General features: G+C 40.0%; 3 protein-coding genes and 1 long non-coding RNA gene across 5 annotated transcripts; 2 read left to right on the top strand and 2 right to left on the bottom strand.

Moving 5' to 3' along the window:
- Positions 1-3,842: 3,842 nt before the first annotated feature.
- On the top strand, positions 3,843-8,864 carry ltb4r2b (leukotriene B4 receptor 2b). The gene is made up of 5 exons (XM_026314644.1): positions 3,843-3,912; positions 5,384-5,984; positions 6,811-7,011; positions 7,103-7,146; positions 7,699-8,864. Exons 2-5 carry the CDS (start codon positions 5,406-5,408, stop codon positions 7,958-7,960), a joined length of 1,086 nt encoding a protein of 361 aa, XP_026170429.1. The 5' UTR covers positions 3,843-3,912; positions 5,384-5,405; the 3' UTR covers positions 7,961-8,864.
- A 254-nt stretch (positions 8,865-9,118) lies between these two features.
- On the bottom strand, positions 9,119-10,438 carry LOC113135012 (uncharacterized). Its single transcript, XR_003296109.1, has 3 exons — positions 10,374-10,438; positions 9,412-9,445; positions 9,119-9,295 (listed from the first exon to the last, which is right to left on the bottom strand). It is a non-coding gene; the product is annotated as an uncharacterized LOC113135012 (long non-coding RNA).
- An 854-nt stretch (positions 10,439-11,292) lies between these two features.
- On the top strand, positions 11,293-14,131 carry sdr39u1 (short chain dehydrogenase/reductase family 39U, member 1). Of its 2 annotated transcripts, XM_026314578.1 has the most exons (6): positions 11,293-11,426; positions 11,950-12,056; positions 12,192-12,274; positions 12,577-12,698; positions 12,867-13,019; positions 13,511-14,131. In XM_026314578.1, the coding sequence occupies exons 1-6, from the start codon at positions 11,411-11,413 to the stop codon at positions 13,936-13,938; spliced, it is 909 nt and encodes a 302-aa protein (XP_026170363.1). In that variant the 5' UTR covers positions 11,293-11,410; the 3' UTR covers positions 13,939-14,131. The 2 variants fall into 2 exon arrangements, with proteins under 2 accessions (XP_026170363.1, XP_026170364.1); XM_026314579.1 differs by lacking the exon at positions 11,293-11,426 and having other exon boundaries at positions 12,142-12,274.
- Positions 14,132-14,271: 140 nt separating this feature from the next.
- On the bottom strand, positions 14,272-18,342 carry mettl17 (methyltransferase like 17). Its single transcript, XM_026314577.2, has 14 exons — positions 18,178-18,342; positions 17,502-17,643; positions 17,269-17,418; positions 17,083-17,170; positions 16,721-16,802; positions 16,493-16,566; positions 16,317-16,411; positions 16,107-16,177; positions 15,835-15,942; positions 15,622-15,690; positions 15,469-15,519; positions 15,280-15,372; positions 14,786-14,976; positions 14,272-14,404 (listed from the first exon to the last, which is right to left on the bottom strand). The coding sequence occupies exons 1-14, from the start codon at positions 18,244-18,246 to the stop codon at positions 14,311-14,313; spliced, it is 1,377 nt and encodes a 458-aa protein (XP_026170362.1). The 5' UTR covers positions 18,247-18,342; the 3' UTR covers positions 14,272-14,310.
- Between the last annotated feature and the right edge of the window lie 74 nt (positions 18,343-18,416).

Here is an 18,416-nt window from a genome sequence, read left to right as displayed (position 1 = left end):
TACTCCTCCTCCCCTTCTCTCTGTCTGTCCCCTCTGTCCTCCTTTTTCGTCCTCTGGTTCTCACCATCATTAGGCGTATGTTATGCTGGTGTGTAACAGGGGGCTTGTTTCACTCTCCCTGTCATCCTCTTGGGGTTATGTGGGCAGGCCTTGGATCCTGGACTGATCTCAAGATGTTGGAGGAAAAAGTGCTACCAGCAGGGCCGCCGCAAGACTTTTTAAGGCCTGAACACTTGATCCACCCTTCATCACCACTATCACTAAAGCTCAAATTGGCACTATGGGATTGTAACACAAGTTTTCAAATTGTTGTGTATTAGTGAATAAACTAAATCAAACCAGATTTCAAGTTGTTTTTTAAACTCTTTTGGCTTTCCTTTGATTGTGACTATTTGGAACATCCATCCATCCATTATCTATTCCTAACCAGGGTCACAGGGATCTGCTGGAGCCTATCCCAGCTCTCTTTGGGTGAAAGGCAGGGGTCCACCCTGGACAGGTCCATCTAGTCCATCACAGGGCCACATAGAGACAAACAACCTCACACACTCACACTCACTCCTATGGGCAATTTAGAGTCACCAGTCAACCTGACAAACATGTTTTTGGACTGTGGGAGGAAACCAGAGTACCTGGAGAAAACCCACACAAGCACAGGGAGAACATGCAGACTCCACACAGAAAGGCCCCTGATGGGTTTCAAACCAGGAACCTTCTTGCTGTGAGGCAACACTGATAACCACTAAACCAACGTGGTGCCCATTTGGAACAAGTGGCCACTTTTGCCTTCAGATATGGTTGGACCATACTTTGAACAAAAGGCACTTCAGAAATATCCTGGCAAAACAACAGCTGGCTGACGACACTAGGACCCAATCCCAATGTCCACACTTACAGACTCATGGACTTTGAGGTGCGTTAATCTGTGAGGCCAATGTTCATGAGGGTTCTCATGCAGCCATTTTGAGCCCCACATGCAGACTTTCTGTAGACTTTGCCTCAGGGTATTACTCACAGTTCATAGTGATGTGACGTGAAACACGGGGTTCCCAGGGGAAGCCTGGAAGCATGAAAAGGTAAATAAACATGGCTGTTCAGCCTAGTATATCAAGTGAGCTGGTAAGTTTATATTTACATAAAAACTATACATTAACAAGGCTCTTACACAAAAATCAGAGTAATGCAGACATGTACTATATTGTTTAATCATTAACCATTGCTTTGAGTTTGTGCTTCATGTTAGTGTTTTGCCACAAAAACGAGTAAAATGACGATTTTAAAATTACTTCTCAAGACAAGAACACTGAGCATGTTCAAATCAGGCAGTCGGCCCCTTAAGTCTCTCAGCCTTGAATAAAAAGGGCAAAATTTAAAGTAAAAAATGTCCAAAGTCACAATAGTAAGGAGCATGTTTTGATGTCATCAAAGTTACGTAATAAATGGCAAAATGCTGTCCCGTTTCTTCTGTCTTCCTCACTCAGTCATTTACCAGGTGGTGTCAATTAAGCCTGTGAGGGCTCAGTGACTAGGCCTCAGGGGGGACAAACAGTGATCCGTGTCCTCAGGCTGTGAAAGCTGAGCTGGTTGCTGAGGGGCAATTCTATTAAAACTGTTCTGCCTTTTACCACTTGATGGCGACATGTCCTCAGGGATCTTTTCTTGTTTCCTTTTCGTCGTATAAGCTCCACAGTCAGCAATTCTTCCTGAGCTGCACTCATCACATCACAACCACACTTTACTAGCAATTCAGCTCTGCATTTTCACCCTCCAAACAAACTTTCCATTTCTACAGATGATCTCTTGTATTGTGCCTGCATGTACTACAACTCCAGCACTTCTTTTCCTTTAGTTTCAAGATACGGTAACTGAGGTTTCCTGTGTAAAGACTATTGTATATTTAATGCTACCCACTAGATTTCTAAAATCAGTACAAAGCAGTTTGTTACCACAACTCACTCAGTTAGTTAATAACTTGTGGTCTGGAACATTTCCAGGGGCCTTGAAAATTACTGTCATCAAGCCTCTCCTGAAGAAGAGCAGTCTTGATGCCACAGTACTGAACAACTACCGGCCCATATCAAACCTGCAGTTTTTAGGCAAAATCCTTAAAAAAGTTGTTTACCAACAAATTACTGACTTTCTCCTGTTAAACTACTGCTTTGATGATTTTCAGTCAGGTTTTAGGCCCCATCACAGCACTGAGACTGCAATCATCAAGGTGACAAATGACAGCTGTCTGAACACCGACGCGGGCAGAGTCTCTGTCTAAGTACTGTTGGATCTGAGTGCTGCGTTTGACACAGTGGATCATGTGATCCTGTTACAAAGGTTAGAGGACTGGATAGGCATCTCTGGTACTGCCCTTAAATGGTTTAAATCCTCTCTTGAAGTACTTCATTGAAATTAGTAACCAAATGGTGCTGGCATGTGGGGTCCCACAGGGGTCCACTTTGAGACCCCTTTTGTTGAATCTTTACATTTTTCTTTTAGGTGAGTTAATATGCAGCAATAATGTGTCCTACCATAACTATGCAGATGACACTCAGATCTATACATCACTCACAGCAGGTGAATATGGACCAGTCGATTCACTGTGTCACTGCATTGAACATATCACTCTGTTCATTGCCAGAATCAGCCAGACTTGGAAAGACTCATCCATGCATTTATCTCCAGCAGGTTAGATTACTGTAACAGCCTGCTCATGGGGCTCTAAAAAAGAGCTGTAAGGCAGCTACAGCACATTCAGAACGCTTCTGCTTGGGTTCTGACTAGAACCAGGAAGTACAACCACATTACACCTGTTCTCAGATCTCTGCACTGGCTTCCTGTTGCTCAGAGAATAGACTTTAAACAGCACTGCTTGTGTATAAGTCTCCTCATGGCTCAGCACCACAGTACATCTTTGACATGTTGGTGCCATATAAACCATCTCGGACTCTGAGAACATCAGGGACAGGCCTTCTCGTGCCCAGAGTCAGGACTAAACATGGAGAAGCAGCGTTTCAGTTTTATGCAGCTAAAATCTGGAATGGTCTTCCTGGTGATGTTAGACAGGTCTCATCTCTGGCAATGTTTAAGTCCAAGCTAAAAACTTTTCTTTTTAGCGCAGCATATTTGTCTTTTATTTCTGTAAAGCACTTTGAATTACTCTGTATGAATTGTGCTATATAAAGAAACTTGCCTTGCCTACCTTTAATTTCTTAATTTTTAAAGAGATAAATTATCTAATTAAAAGATTAACAAATAGTTGATTCCGGCTTCTCTATTTCAGCTGCTCAGTCGGTGACAGGTCACAGGTAACTATCATTTTAAAGTGTGAAACCATGAGCCACTGAACAGAGTCTTGCATGAAGGTTTAGAAAAACCTTCTCATTCACTTGGTCACCTCAGTTCTCTACCTCCTCAAAGAAACTAACATTCCTGTCAGAGTCTGAGACTTGTATGAACTAGTGCGTGCAAGTTTTAATGCGTGTGCACGTATCTGTCTGTGCTTGAGTGCTCAGCATCCATGACACAGCTGGGGAGCTTGTGCAAACGTCTGAATCACCAATACCCCTCTGTTCCTTCACATTATGTAACAGTTGACGTAGGAAGAGAAACGTACCTCAGCACACACAAATGAACATTTGGACACTGAGACATGTTTTCAGGAAGAATAAACATTTTTCCCTATGAAACATATGCACGCAGTGTGAGATATCGACCTGCGATGTATTGCACAGGATGCTCATATATGGAGAGGATTACTGAGGAAAGAAGGTAGTCAGAGTTTTGAAGAAGAACACACCCATCTGCCTCCCCCTGCCAACCCAGAGCGTGTTACAGCCTGTGCAACATGACTGCTTTAGTTCAGTATGGACTGAGCACAGGAGCCCAACACATCAGAGAAGTTGTTTTTTTCTCAGAAAGGTCAGTCATTCCCTGATTTTGGATTTCCTATTGATATTTTTCTTCAACTTATCTGTTAGTTGTTACTAATATTTTTCTGATTCTTTTAACATCTTAAAATAATAATTGACTTTCCTTGACGATTACTTGCTCATAGTGGATTTATTCTAACCATCTGACTCATGATTTAAAACTTGTGGACTAATCTGTTCCTCTTATTTTACCCACTAACTGCATTTCTGGCAGCAATAAGTGATTTTCACTGCTGGGGAGATTTTTAGGCATTTTCAGCAGTATTTGATTAGTTGATTTTGTACCTGAATAATTGCTCAGAAATCCTAATTTTGTTGTACTTTCCACTGTAAGTACCTACTCTTTATCTATCAGTTCCTTTTACAGTCTTTGAATGAGTTTGTCATTTAAACACAAGTTACATCTTTTTTTTCGTCCTAGCGCACTTTTCTAAAATAACAATGTGTTTATGTAGCACATCTATCGCAGATTTGTCTGTATTTTTCCTGATCTGATACATAGCATGATCACCTCTTGAATGAAAAACCATTATGGCACCTGGTTTAATTTCAAACTTTCATCTATTCTTCTTCTAAAAAAAGGAAAGGAATTTCTGGCACAGTGTTTTCACCTGACAGCACTGATGTGATGCTCACACTGAGCTTTCTGTTGCATTTCTTACTAGTGATGTAGTCTGGCTTTGGATCAATTTGTTTATCCTTGTTTACAAACCAGGAAAACAAATAGTTGGTTTTAGTGGATTTAACCAGGAAATAAGGGCTTGATGTCATGTTCTCACATGAGTCACACTCACATATTGTGATATGATCACTTTACAGTGTGTAAAGTTCAGTGATATTCCTTAAATGCCTCTGCACTCCTCTGCATTAATTTTCCATTGAAAAGACAATGACTGTGTTGAAATACTGTTCTGCTTTGACGTAGCCCCCGCTAATGTTTGACGTGTTTTAGCATGCTGCAGCTGAGTTTTAGCTGTGCTGATCAGTACAAGGTGTGATTTGAATATTTTTGAAGCTGCGTCAGGGTGGCAGGCATCCTCTAGTTCTGCATTATTAGAAAGCGATTTAATTTTTTTTTTTTTTTTTTTTACTGGTCCACTCGTGTATTCTCCAGAACATCACCATCTTCTCCAATCACAACAATATGACCAGACAAAATCTTGACACGTGACATACAGAATATATTTTTGTTGACTCAAACTAAATTGTTCTATGTGTAATAAAAATATAACTTATGTTTGTGCAAAAAACCATTTTCCTCTGCTCAGAACGTCCCATTGGCACAATATATAAACCAGGTGCTGCATCCACTGATATACACTGAAAACCTGACATTAGATTTTTTGAGTGTGTGATATCAGAAAGTTGCTCTAACAGTAAAGATGAACAGCAGATTGACAGAGTAACATAAAGGTACTGAATAAACTGTCAACTGTTCTAACTGTGTCTCTTGTCCACAGGAGTCAAGACTGAATAACTAGCATGAAAGACCTTCATCCCTCTTCCCTTTTGGCCGGTCTAAATGACACAGACCTCGAGGAGGAAACCCCAGTCAGCAATGACTTCTCCACAGCCTTGGGTGCCCTCATCCTGAGCTTGGTCTTCCTCTTGGGTGTCCCTGGCAACCTCTTCATCATCTGGAGCATCCTGGCACGAACCCGACAACGCTCAGTCACCACCATCCTCATCCTCAACCTGGCATGCGCAGATGGTTTCCTCATGGCCCTCACCATCTTCTTCATCATCTACCTGGCCAAGCAGACGTGGATCTTTGGTCCCGTCATGTGTAAAGGCCTGTTCTACCTGTGCAACTCCAACATGTACGCCTCCATCTTTCTGATCACTCTGATGAGTGTGCACAGGCTGGTGGCCGTGGTGTTGCCGCAGAGAGTGTCCTCCATGGCCAGCAGAAAGATTGTGAGGAGGGTCATTTTTGGCATGTGGGTGTTGGTGATGGTCATTTCTCTTCCCTCGCTGGTGTTTCGGGACTTGAGTACACGTGTAGATGACATGAATAACACCTTCATGGTGTGTATGCCCAATCACACCCAACCTCGACGTGTAAGTACAGCTGCAACTATTATTTTTTATTATCTGATGATTACCTGTTTGCTTCGCAGCCCTTTACTCAGGGTGGTGTCATTAAATCACTTGGGTCCAACCAAAGGTACAAAAACTACCTCTCTGAACTTCTAACGCCCGATTAAAACGGCAAGAAAAAGGAATTAAATTAAGAGCATCTTAACTCCTGTTGAATCCCTGATAGCTGGTTATTAGTGTGACTGCTGAAAGCAATCACACTCTTGTTCTCTTCACTATTTCTTATTTTAATTATTATATTTCCTTTTCTCAGCTAGAAACATGGTTCCAACTCTGTTAAGCATATTGTGGCGACTTATTACTTATGCTGTTTGTATCTTATCTCTGTGATTTTATATTCATTCGACTTTGATCCGACTTTATTGAAACTGGTCAATTTCCATGAGCCTATATCTCTGACATACATGCAGGTAGATCCTCCGTTCAAATTTTAAAATGCTTCAATATCTTTCATCTGTCAGGGTTGTGCTCCGTGTTGTCATATCTTGTATAGTTTTTTATTAATTTACGTCTAAAGTGAGGGATGTCACAGCGTTTTTCCCAGTTTTAACAGCGTGTGACGTAAACAGGTAGAACTGAGAACAGCCTGTTTTTCCGACCAGAAAAAAATCTTGTCTCATCAAGACATATAATCCACAAGAATTGTAGTTTTTGCCATTGGAGCCTTACTTAACAGGTGAGTCACGTTTCAGTCTCATTGACTCCAATAGAAATTTGCTGCCAGCAGCTCCTGCTTCAGGCTGTCGGTCTAAGCTGCTATAACTCCTCTTTTATGCTCCTGTTGCAGGTGAGGTTTCAGTATGCTCTGGAGACAGTGGCAGGTTTCATTCTTCCTTATGCAGTCATCATAACCAGCTACGTCCTCATCCTGAGACGCCTCAGACAGACCAAGTTCCGCCGAAAGGTTCGCAGCGAGAAACTTATCTTGGCTATTGTGGTTATGTTTGGCATTTTCTGGCTGCCCTACCACGTCATCAACATGATACAGGTGTGTCTGTGTGTGTTCATTTATCACATGAAACCTGCTTTTAGGTCAATGATGTGATCTTTTCAATGAACAGTGTTTTGCTCTATCACAGGTGGCAGCTGAGTGGTACCCAGAGCATTCACTCAAAAAAGAAATGTGAGTAACAAAACATTTTTACCAACCTCTAAATCAATATTTAGTTTATTTCTGTGTGCAGATCGCAGTTTTAATTACTGATCATTTTACTGCTGATTTGCAAGATGTCCGTTTCGACAATGAGACAAATCCTGTGTGAGCAAACAAATATGGGGTAGAGAGCATCCATCAGGCTTAATGTACATTCTCATTATTTTATGGTTGATATAACTAATGATTCATTCCCTTGACTGTTTTCAGACCTTTATTAGACTAAAAACTCACAGGCATTCATGTTTCTCTTGATCTTTAAAGCTAGACTGCACACTGCAGTAGTGCATACTTTTCCTCTCTGTAATGCAAATACTGTATCACAAAAAGTAAGACAAACTGCTGAGCAGTTTATAAGACATGGGTCAATGGGCACAGATGTGCAAAAGGCCCCTCATCCCTGTGGTTGCTTTGGGTGTCTTTCAGGGATTTTTTCAGGTGAACCCCGTGGTCTTCTTGCCCCCTTGGGCCTTTTCAGTAATTATCCCATCCGTCAGTTCTGTTTAAAATGTTTATCCGCAGGTTGGACCGTATCTCTCAGTCCAGTCGTGCGGTGACCTCGGCTCTGGCTTTCATTAGCAGCTGTGCCAATCCAATCCTCTACACCTTCGCTGGGAAGTCTTACATCAAGCGGAACGGCTTTGCTTTCATGGCTAAGCTCTTCGAGAGCACGTTGGACCAAATAGGAAACAAAAAGAGTCGATTAATGGGTAAAGACAATGTGCTAATCAGAAACGTGGACTCCTCAAGCACACCAGTTTCCACTGGACAAAATGGAAAATGAATCTTGAATGAAGCTGAACCTTTGTCAAACTACGTGTGGACTGTGTAGATTTCGTTTAAAGCAGGATTTGAGCTCGACTTCGCTGCACTTGAAAAATATGAAACCAAAGCACCAGTCAGTATTTTGTTGTAGATAAAATGTGTTTTGTAAATTGTAGTTAACTGGAAGTCAGTCATAATAAAACTGCATAATTACTGGTAGCTGTAAATACTCTATTTTTACATTATTACACTTTGTGGCTGTTACAGAGAATAACACCTGAATAACAATGAACAGAATAACTACAATATGAAGTTCTGTATCTAGTCAGGAGATATTGTGAGAAAAACAAACTTCCTACTAGTAAAAAGATTCAATAAAATATATCTCAGAACTAGTTTAAAACACTAGAATGTAGTTTTCTACATATATTTTAGAAATTTGTTGCCAAGTCTGCTATCAAGATATATTTTACTACACCTGTTTAACTGTATTGTAACTCATCAAATACCTTCACCTATATTGTGTGTTGTAAACCACTTATTACATGTTGCCGTACTGCTTACAAATACTTAACCACTGCAGATTTAAGGTCAAAAGATTTAACCACTAATGCAGTGAAACATTTCATTCACATATTGCACCAAACATGTCTGAACAAAATCTCATACATGACTTATGGAAAACTCAGATCTACTTTTCAAACACTAAGAGGAAAATGTTTCTCTTTAAAAATGTCTGGAGCTGGACTGACATGTTCACTCTGAAACGTCCACTTAAAAACTAATGTGGTAGATGGACTGTCCTAAGTGCAGACTCTGGATACGTACAAGTTAATTTCTCATTTTGATTCTGAAGTTGTATTTTTTACTTTACGTAATATAAAACCAAATTGAATTTCTCTTGCTGCATATTGAAGAGCTCAGCTTTACTAGTTTTACTCTACTCATGTAGCTTTTACAGCATTGTTTTATACTGTTTTTTTAGACAATGAAATTTTGTTGTCCAATAAAGAGTACAGCAACATCACGTTTCTATGTAAAACTAATGTTCCAAGCATGTTCAATATTCAATTCTCACCCTGCACTTAAAACATTAACTCTGCTCTACAATAGCTGAAAATTATTTTGTAATATTTAATTTCATACCATGTCACAGGACAAAACATGCAAAAGCCAGTTCATTAGAAACATGTGCAGTTTATTCCAACACAAAACCTGCCACAAAGTCTTAGATACATAGATTAGAAGTACATGTACTGTTTTCACACAGCAAATTATACTTGCGTTTCAACATTACAAATTAAGACAATGGTTAAATTACAAGCAGCTAATGGTGACCGAGCATTTCCATTACCTGTAAAGACAAAAGCATTTCTGTCAATTAAGTGGACACAAACCTGCAGTACAGTGCACAATCATGTATAATGCGCAAATTAATGCATCAGTGAAATGACCAAAAGGATATCTCACCTTATCAAGATAAATCCAGGCCAGAATTTAAATCCTAATAAAAAAGGAAAACACAATTAGTCTCAATTTAGAAAACAAAATTCTCACTCGTACCTGTGTTGTCAAACCCATCAGTGCAGTGAAAGAATAATCATGAGATTCAGGTGAAACACGGACTCACATGCAACTCATCATCAAGGTTTGACTGTTAAAAGAGGCTTTATTCTACCAAATCTGGCATCTGTCAAAGGCCATGTCACATCTGCTTCATCATGCAGATGAAAACTAGAGCACTCTAGCAGCAGGTTTAGGTCTCTGGACTTAGTTTAATCTAGTACCTACACTGTTGTGTGGTATAGTTTTAGTTTTTTGGTTTTAAATATAGGGTCAGGGTTCAGCAGTGATCTCAAATCTGAGAGAGAAATAAAATTATTATATGGAATAAAAATAAATAAAACGCAGGCTATTATTGTTCTTGCATTTGTTGTCAAATGTTGGATAATGTGACCTATTTGTCCTTGTATGAAATATTAGGATGAAAATGTCTGGAAACGTGACTAGGGGCCCTAACTACATAGTGTTTATTATAAATGTTCACAAGTCAATGTACAAAGCAGTGACTGACTACAGCACTGACTACAAATAAAAAAGTGCCCACTGAAATGCAGTAACGTTAATAGTACTAGCAGCAGTAGAAAATACACATACTCAGACAAGATTTGTAGCTACTTCGGTGTCTGCGGATGAAGTGACTGATAAAATATTTAGACCCCACACACCTGGAAGCTCATTATGTTACTAGTTAAGTCGTTTTAATGTAAATTCTCCACCCACTGGGCTGATTTGTAATTTACCGAGTGAGTTTGGGTCTGTAGTACAAACCATGAGGTCTACAGGAGCTCACGGTCTGTGCGGAAATACAAATAAACACAACAACTGCGACATTACTAATAATATCTAAGAGACAAAAAATGAACATATACCATTAAGGGGCCTGAACACGTGTTGGGCTTCGTTCGTCCACCGAAACACGACTGTTCCCCATCACCACGACAAGAAAAGGAAGTGTTAATGAAGCTGGGACTCAATTTATCTCCTCATCAAAACCACGTGTTTGCTGCCCCCGTCGGAAAACAGACAACTTCCGGGTCTGTCGCAGTATAAAGCGCCAATAATAAAAAACAAACAAACAATAATAAAACAAAAATAATAATCAAATAACAACAATAATGAAATAAAAATGAGTAGTAAATAACAAGACTTAATTACCTGCAATGTATCAACAAAACACACCTAGAGGATCCAACAGATGGAGGTGCAAAGAGTTTAATATATAATATTATATTATTTTTTTCTCATAATATTACTTGCTGTTTTTCGTCCCCTCGTTTTTATTTATTTAAGATTCCTTCATCTTGCTGTTGTTAATGTTTTAATGTCTGGAAACCAAAAGACCCATAAAGAAAACTACAAATTAATTATTAAAATGATTAAATTTACAATAAAATACAAAGACTGTCACATGGACTACAGACATAAAAAAAAACATGTTTACTTCTAACATAAGGTTCAAGCTAATTAATAATAAAAGCAATCTCATGATTACTGTTTTGCGGTTAAATTACATTTGTGAGTTGCACTTTATTAATTAAACTAAATGAAATTGAAAATATTAGGCTTACATGTTCCCCTGAGTTGAAAATATATTTTTAAATCGTGATTCTCTGCATTAAACACGTGACTGTAGTAAATAAATATTAATAGATAGCTGTAGAGATAACCTGAGATTAAATACCATTTGCTATATAGCTTCTTCTTCTTCTTCTATACTCCCACACTGTGCTACAGTTTAAACTACAAATGACGTATATATCCGGCAGAGCTACGGGACCCCTACTGGTCCAAAAATGCTAAAACAACACGACTTAAGTTATGCCATAATTGGAGCAGTACGTATATAAAGAAGTGGTGCAGCAACGTTTTCTTATTGACCTCAAGCTTAGACGGTAATTTGGTGGTCATGAGAGTCCTAATAGGTATGTATGATTTTAAAAAAATAATCGTATGTACATTTAAAATAATTCATAAAATTATTGGGGTGATGTAACGCTATGAGCTAGCTAACTGTTAGCTAACGTAAATGTTATCGTCGCATTGTACGTCATAGTGTTTGGATTTGTACACGTTTGTTGGAGAGTTGGAGTAAAAAGAGCGTGTCAGCTGTGGGATTAAACCCAAATGTCACCGTGTTGTTTGGTTGTTATCCAAAGTTAACGTTTGCTAAGGGGGGAATGCATGAGCCCAGTGTTTAAGCATGTATAGCACGCATGCGCACTGTCAATCTCGTCCTCAGACCCATAATTCGTTATTTTTAATTGGTTGGTTGATTAATTTATTTTTTGCATTGGTCTGGGTCCTGTGGGCATTCTGTCCCTATGTTAAAAAAGTCTAAAATTTATTTTGGCAAACTTGAAACCTTCTCTCACGCCCACATTTCCTGTAATGGATTCCTTGGTTTGGTTCTTCTGTCTGTGCATTCCTATGTATTTTTTCTTGCAGGAGGGGGATCTGGCTTTGTGGGCCGTGAGCTAACGCGCCTGCTCAGAAACAAAGGTCACCAGGTCACAGTGATCTCTCGTCAGCCTGGTCCGGGGAAGATAACATGGGTATGATCTGAGATTACTGCATAGAAACAATGACACCTGAAATGACAGCTGTATTTTCAATCACTTGTCACCAAACCCAGTACAGGAGTTTATTTACAAAAACTCCTGTACTTTTCCTACTCTGTGCTCCTGCAGGGTGAGTTGGAGTCTCATGGCCTTCCTCCATGTGAGGGCGCTGTCAACTTAGCTGGGGAGAATCTCATGAACCCACTCCGATGGTATGAAGTGCGGCTGTAACAATTGACTATTAATCTGCAGATTATTTTCAGTTATCCAATTAATATTTGTCTATAAAAAGAAAAATTTAGTCACTATAACATCCCAGAAGCCCTCAGTGACATCTTCATCATCCTACTGCAGTTTAAAACCCAATAGTCAGAGCTTTGAGTTTCTCAGTAACAGTAAGGATGGGACCTCTTGGCTGAAACAAAAACAAACACAGGCGATACAGTGCCCTTTCTTTAGAGTGACGGCTGGTACAGGTGCTCTCCTTTCTAATCTTTTTCATTTGTTGTTCCAGGTGGAATGAAAGCTATAAAAAGGATTTGTTCTCCAGTCGTATTGACACTACGAAAACTCTGGCTCAGGCCATAGCTGCTTCATCGAGCCCTCCTCACTCCTGGGTGCTGGTATCAGGTGTAGGTGCGTTTCTGTCAAATAGAACCTCACTGACAACAAATTGTTCAACCACATTTGAGTATGGAAAATGTTAAGTATATTTTAGTTGGGCTGAACTATCTAATCACATTTTGCATAATATAGAGTTAACTCAGCTGGAGAAAAATCTTACCTTTTCTTTGTGACTCAAAGCTTGTTACAAGCCCAGTCTGACAGCTGAGTACACAGAGGACCACGAATGGACACCGTTTGACCTCTTTTCCAACCTGGTGAAAGAGTGGGAGGCTTCAGCACTTCTGCCGGAGAATGTGGCAAAAATCACCAAACAAGTTGTCATCAGGTCTGGTACGTCCAAAGCCCGTGTTTTACTGAAAGGTACATCCTGGCATTTCAGGTAAAACGAATGTGTCTCATAAAGAAATTCAACACAATGACGATAAAGATTAAAAGACATCTTTATTCTGCATTCAAAAATCTATAATCTTTCCTTCCTCTTATGCATCTTACTGTCAATTAACCCTTCTCATTTCCCACAAGCTCGCCCATAATGACAACTGTAATGTATTTCAGTCAAGATAACTTACTAATTAAAAAGCAAAGCATATGGAAAAAAAAATCTGAAGAGTAAAAGCCAAAAAATGATCAATGATTCCTGTAAAGTGCATATACATATAACTTATTACAAAAAAGAAGCAATCATTAAACATTTCAGACTAAAATTCTTTGTATCACTAAATTAAATAGTAAAAATAAGTTGCTCCACTTGATTTGGAGCTGCTGGGAGCAAAAACAATTCACTTCTTTTTCCCCTCCATCTCTCCACCTCCCTCCACAAGGGTTAGTCCTGGGTCGTGATGGTGGTGCCATGAAGCAGATGTTGCCGGCCTTCTGGCTTGGCCTCGGGGGCACATTGGGCTCTGGGACACAGCCATTCCCCTGGGTACACGCTTCGGACTTGGCAGGAATCATCGCCCATGGCCTGGAGCCCCCTACTGATCCTCCCTCTACTTCACCACAAGTCTTTAACGGAGTCGCACCTGCACTTAACACCAACTACGAGTTCACTAAAGAACTGGGCAAGGTCCTGAGACGGCCCACCGTTTTACCTGTGCCAGTCATTGCCTTGAATGCCCTAATGGGCTCTGAGAGGGCTGTGGTCCTCAGCCAGGGACAGAAAGTCATACCAAAGAGGACTCTAGAGGCCGGATTTCAGTACAAGTACCCAGACTTGACATCAGCACTGAAGGAGATTGTTGGGAATTAATTGTACATAATTATCTTTGTATCTACTATATTATATATAGAGAAACATTAGAATCACAACTCAACAAGAACACATGATCAAAAATGGTCAGCACATGATCAGTGGTTCTTCTGGACGTGGGACCTGTTACAGATTTTTACAAGAAATGGACAACAGTTTAAGTTCATGCAAAATAAAGTTTGAAGTACAGCAACATGGGCTTTTTATTGAAGTACTGTTTGAAAACCAATCAATAGTTGTTCTGTGAGTCAGAATTTTAACAGCTTCCACAATAAAACACAGGTGTTCCATTTATCCAACAGCTTGTGTCTCTGGGGCAGGAGGCTTGTCTCAGTTTTAGTGTGTTCCCATTGGTTCCAAAGTCTGAAGTCATCACTCTGAACCACTCTGATCATCTTCAGTGACCTTCGGAAAGATTGGCAGCCAATCTCCCCAGTCACTGCTCCGAGCACAGCGGTACGCATCCCTGATGGAGAGGACATAACACACAATTGAGGGAGGCAAGCCACAATGATAAAAACAAGAAAACTAAATAACAAATGATTATAATATGTAACCCTAGCAAAGAGTTTCACAACAGCTGGCAGGAGAGTCAGGTCGGATTTACAGCCTTATGTATCATTTAGCCAACTTTAGACAATCTCATTTAAGAAAACTCCTTGCACATCTGTTTTATATTTGAGAAACATGTTTATAAACCTAGATTGGCATTGTATTAGCACTGGTACAAAAAAAATTCAATCTAAACCCAGCTTCAGTGTCTACTTTCATAAAAGTTTACAATCTATTTGTATACTTTTTACACAAACATGAGCAAACCCATGTTGCTGCTGAGTTTGACCTTCACCTGCTGTGTTTTCGCGCTGTCACCACCACATGTTGTAACTGTCCATCCGAGCAGCACATCCGACAGTGGACATGTCTCGTTCTGCGCTGCACCGGTGCGATCAGCCTCGCCCAGTCCAAAGTGTTGACCACCGCTGGTTCTGCCCGAGTCAGAATCAGGTAACTGAACTTCTCCGTCTGGTGTTCGTTGTGCTAAAAAAAGAAAAACTGACATGGAATCTGATGTTTGCTGGTTTGTAAAGACAAATGAAGATTTTTATGGAGTTTGTTTCAGCTGCTTTGGTGCGGAGTGAATAAAGTACATTTTATATGAGTAATCAAATGAGAGCAGTCAACAAAGACAGCAGTCCACCTCCAGATGTTTTACACAAACTTACTATTAGACAAATTCAGTCAAATTAACGGACTTTTCCGAGGTGAATAATGAACTTGCACGCTTGACTAACTGATGTCTGAAAACATGGCTTGAAGCACACATGTAGTCCAGAGTCTCACCCCAGGCAGAGGCAGAGGCTGGTACAGCTGCTGGAAGTTGCAGGGGATGACTGGCTCACGGGCCAGTTTAGGACAAATCAGTTCATGTGGACACTAGAAAAACATCAGACACAAAGCAATAAAGCTGTAAAACTGCTGGTACAAAGTGTGGATGATATTTTATAAAAACAGCTGGGATTTAAAACATACTGGAGCAAACACTGAAGCAGGTCTTGAGTCATAAACGGTCGTCTCTTGTTTCTGGAGATGGAAAAACAAAACTGTAGTGATCCGTCAGCTTCTTTAAACCGTGTCACGACAGCACTTCTCTAAAGAGCTTTTTGATCGATTATATTTTGGTACCTTTAATATAGTGTCTCTAGCCTCCATAAGAATCTTATGGCCCTCTTTGGTCCCATTTTCCACCAGCACCTACAGCAGAACATAATCTAATGTCATTAAATAAGACAGAACCTCTAGCAGAGCAGCTCTAAACATAATGCATACACAAAATAACTCATTGACTAAAATAAGGAGAACAGCCTCACACACAGTTATATCACTATTTCAACCAACCAGATATGAGCTTGTCTTCCTCCACAGAGTGAGCACTGCGTCTTCACGCTCTTTCACACTGGGAAGCTCTGACAGGGTGAAGGCTGCAACTACCAAGTCAAACTGCACCTGAGAGGAGGAACATAGCTCTGTCAGGGTTCCTTCTCTTTCACATTTTATATTATATTAATATCTCCCAAATCAGTTTACTGTAAGTAATGCTGCTTTTTTGTCACACATTCATTAACTGTGTTTTTCTGTTGTTGAAATGAAATAGAGGGGGGGGGTCACACCTTTGGAGAAACAGGGAGGAACTGTCTGAAATAGACTTGTTGGATGTGAGGTTCAGCTCTTTCATCATCCCCTGCTCAATAAAAAGCAAAAGTGTTTAGATTCTCTGATGAGGGACCAAAGATAAATACAGCAAATCTGAACTGAATAAAAAGATTGATTGTGTGTGTGTGTGTGTGTGTGTGTGTGTGTGTGTGTCTGTGTGTGCGCACCTTTGAGAAGTCGTTCTGCCAGGATGTTCATCGGCCCAGAGCTGTCTACACATACCATCTCCTTCAGGGTGTTGCTCCAGCATGAGTGTGACGCCCTGCAGGAGAAAGACTCAGTTTAGACTCTTGTAATTGGATCAAAAATTCTCTTAAGAGTTGGACCAGTGTTGTTCACTAACCAGACAACTGTTCCCAGCCCTGAACCAAAATCCAAGAGAGACTTAGGGGCAAATGCAGGATCCCTCTTCGTTATCTGGAATGGTAAATAATGAGAAAACATTTAGAACAGAAAAGCCAGATGTTTGACTCCTAACACACCCAGAGATTATAAATCTCAGTAATCAGGACATTTCATTTTGTCATTTTTGAGTGTGAGTTAACCTATAATCACCACCACTTGCTCATACCTCATTTAGAGCTCTCCTTACTGCTGCGTAGCCCCCGGCCAGCCGAGCCGCCATGTACACTACACTTAATTCTTCATCATACCTGAAACACAGAGTGAGATCATCTACATCTCAGGCCAGAAAAAGAGAAATGAAGCTCCAGAATGTCACACACTGTCACCCCATGTCTAACTTTGTTTGAAGCCTGAATTAATGGCATCGAATTTTAATGCACTGAAATTATCTTCCTAATTTTTACATAGAGAAAGTATCAATGTGATAATATTTTTGCTTCCATTAAACCTTGCAAAAAAAACAAAATCAGTAAATTCATAGATAGTATATATACATATATGAAAGAATGTGCAGATAATGCATCGTACTTCATGGGAGTCCAGTGATATGTTGTTCTTCTGAGGTCTGACAACACTTTCTTCCTAATGCGGTCTTCCAGCGCTTGTTCATCTATATCTGCAATATGAAGCACATTCACTTTTTTTCAGCTGCTGCATTTTATGATATACCTGTACATCACTCTTTCATTTTTGGATTTTCAGTGTGCCACCAACCTTCTCTTTTCTCCACCGCTTTTTCCCAAAGTTCTTTCTCCAAGCTAACAGCTTTCTGCCTTAGAGTCACGTCCTCGACTGCTCGCTTTCTGCTCCACAGGAAGTTTGTGAGACCGTGACTGCGCTCAGTCAACCGAGTCACCTGAGCTCCTACAGGTAGAGATTCAGGGCATGTAAAGCTACAGAAAAATGATTGTTTACAAAATGAGAGCCACAATCGTAACTGAACGCACTGCGAATAATCGACCGCGCAGCCATCTGGAGTTCTTCAGGGAGATGCAGAGTTTTCAGATTGGTCACACCTGGGTGCTTCCTGTGTCGCTCTCCCTTTAGGAAATCAACCTGAGACTGCGGGTGTGCAGCAGCACTCATTCCCTGAGGATGAAAAACAAAAACTAATGTTTCTTTATCCCCTTTTTAAACTGGTTGAGGATTAAAGCAAAAAAATGTTTACTGATTAACTGACACATTAGCAGCAATGGCAAATGGCTATTTTTAAGGTGGATTTGCAGAAAATTCACAATGTACATTTTGACTCCCACATTGTAAAACATATCCTGAAAAAAAAAAGTAATCTGTATTACATGAACAGCAAAGAAAAATCAGCATAATTCAACAAAAGAAACTCATCAAGAAAACCTGTTTATGTTGGACAGTTATTTGCCTGTTGAGTGTCTGAATTTAGAATCTACACATTATTAATTAATCTTATTTGTTAACAAATAATTGATTTAGAAAACTGCACGTGAATATACAGACTATTCTATAGTGCTGTAATTGTGGTTAATAATATGTTAATTACAGGAAGACTTGGAAAGTGGGAAAGAAGCAAATATATATTTTAAGTTTCTCTGCCTGACCTCCATGGGAAAGATGCTGCGTTCAATGACACCCATAAACTACACTCACCCTGCACATCATCTTCACGACAACCGCCCTCTGACAGAGGACACAGACACTATAACTCCGTGATGCCATTTCTCCGGTGAATGACGAACTGATTTAAACAGAAGTAATCTTTTAATTTAACATCGTGATGAACACGGGCACGTTTGCTTTCCACAAATCCTTCAACAAAATACTTCCGACCACATGGACCGCCGGAACCTTCTGGGAGGAATATCTGTTCCCCTTTAAGAGCGCACACA

This window comes from Mastacembelus armatus, chromosome 17 (genome assembly GCF_900324485.2).
Source record: "Mastacembelus armatus chromosome 17, fMasArm1.2, whole genome shotgun sequence".
NCBI classification, from domain to species: Eukaryota; Metazoa; Chordata; class Actinopteri; order Synbranchiformes; family Mastacembelidae; genus Mastacembelus; species Mastacembelus armatus.
The sequence above is the reverse complement of the archived record's forward strand: the minus strand, read 5'-3'. Positions and strand labels throughout refer to the sequence as shown.

What these genes read in the sequence shown, in the direction of transcription:
- ltb4r2b (XM_026314644.1), top strand. Translation starts at nt 5,406, where the DNA reads ATGAAAGACCTTCATCCCTCTTCCCTTTTGGCCGGTCTAAATGACACA. An exon ending in ACGTCATCAACATGATACAG is followed by an intron (nt 7,012 to 7,102) that starts GTGTGTCTGTGT and finishes GCTCTATCACAG; the next exon opens with GTGGCAGCTGAGTGGTACCC. An exon ending in CATTCACTCAAAAAAGAAAT is followed by an intron (nt 7,147 to 7,698) that starts GTGAGTAACAAA and finishes GTTTATCCGCAG; the next exon opens with GTTGGACCGTATCTCTCAGT.
- sdr39u1 (XM_026314578.1), top strand. An exon ending in GGTGCTGGTATCAGGTGTAG is followed by an intron (nt 12,699 to 12,866) that starts GTGCGTTTCTGT and finishes TGTGACTCAAAG; the next exon opens with CTTGTTACAAGCCCAGTCTG. An exon ending in ACAAGTTGTCATCAGGTCTG is followed by an intron (nt 13,020 to 13,510) that starts GTACGTCCAAAG and finishes TCCCTCCACAAG; the next exon opens with GGTTAGTCCTGGGTCGTGAT.
- mettl17 (XM_026314577.2), bottom strand. Translation starts at nt 18,246, where the DNA reads ATGGCATCACGGAGTTATAGTGTCTGTGTCCTCTGTCAGAGGGCGGTT. An exon ending in TATCACTGGACTCCCATGAA is followed by an intron (nt 16,803 to 17,082) that starts GTACGATGCATT and finishes TCTGTGTTTCAG; the next exon opens with GTATGATGAAGAATTAAGTG. An exon ending in TAAGGAGAGCTCTAAATGAG is followed by an intron (nt 16,567 to 16,720) that starts GTATGAGCAAGT and finishes TTACCATTCCAG; the next exon opens with ATAACGAAGAGGGATCCTGC.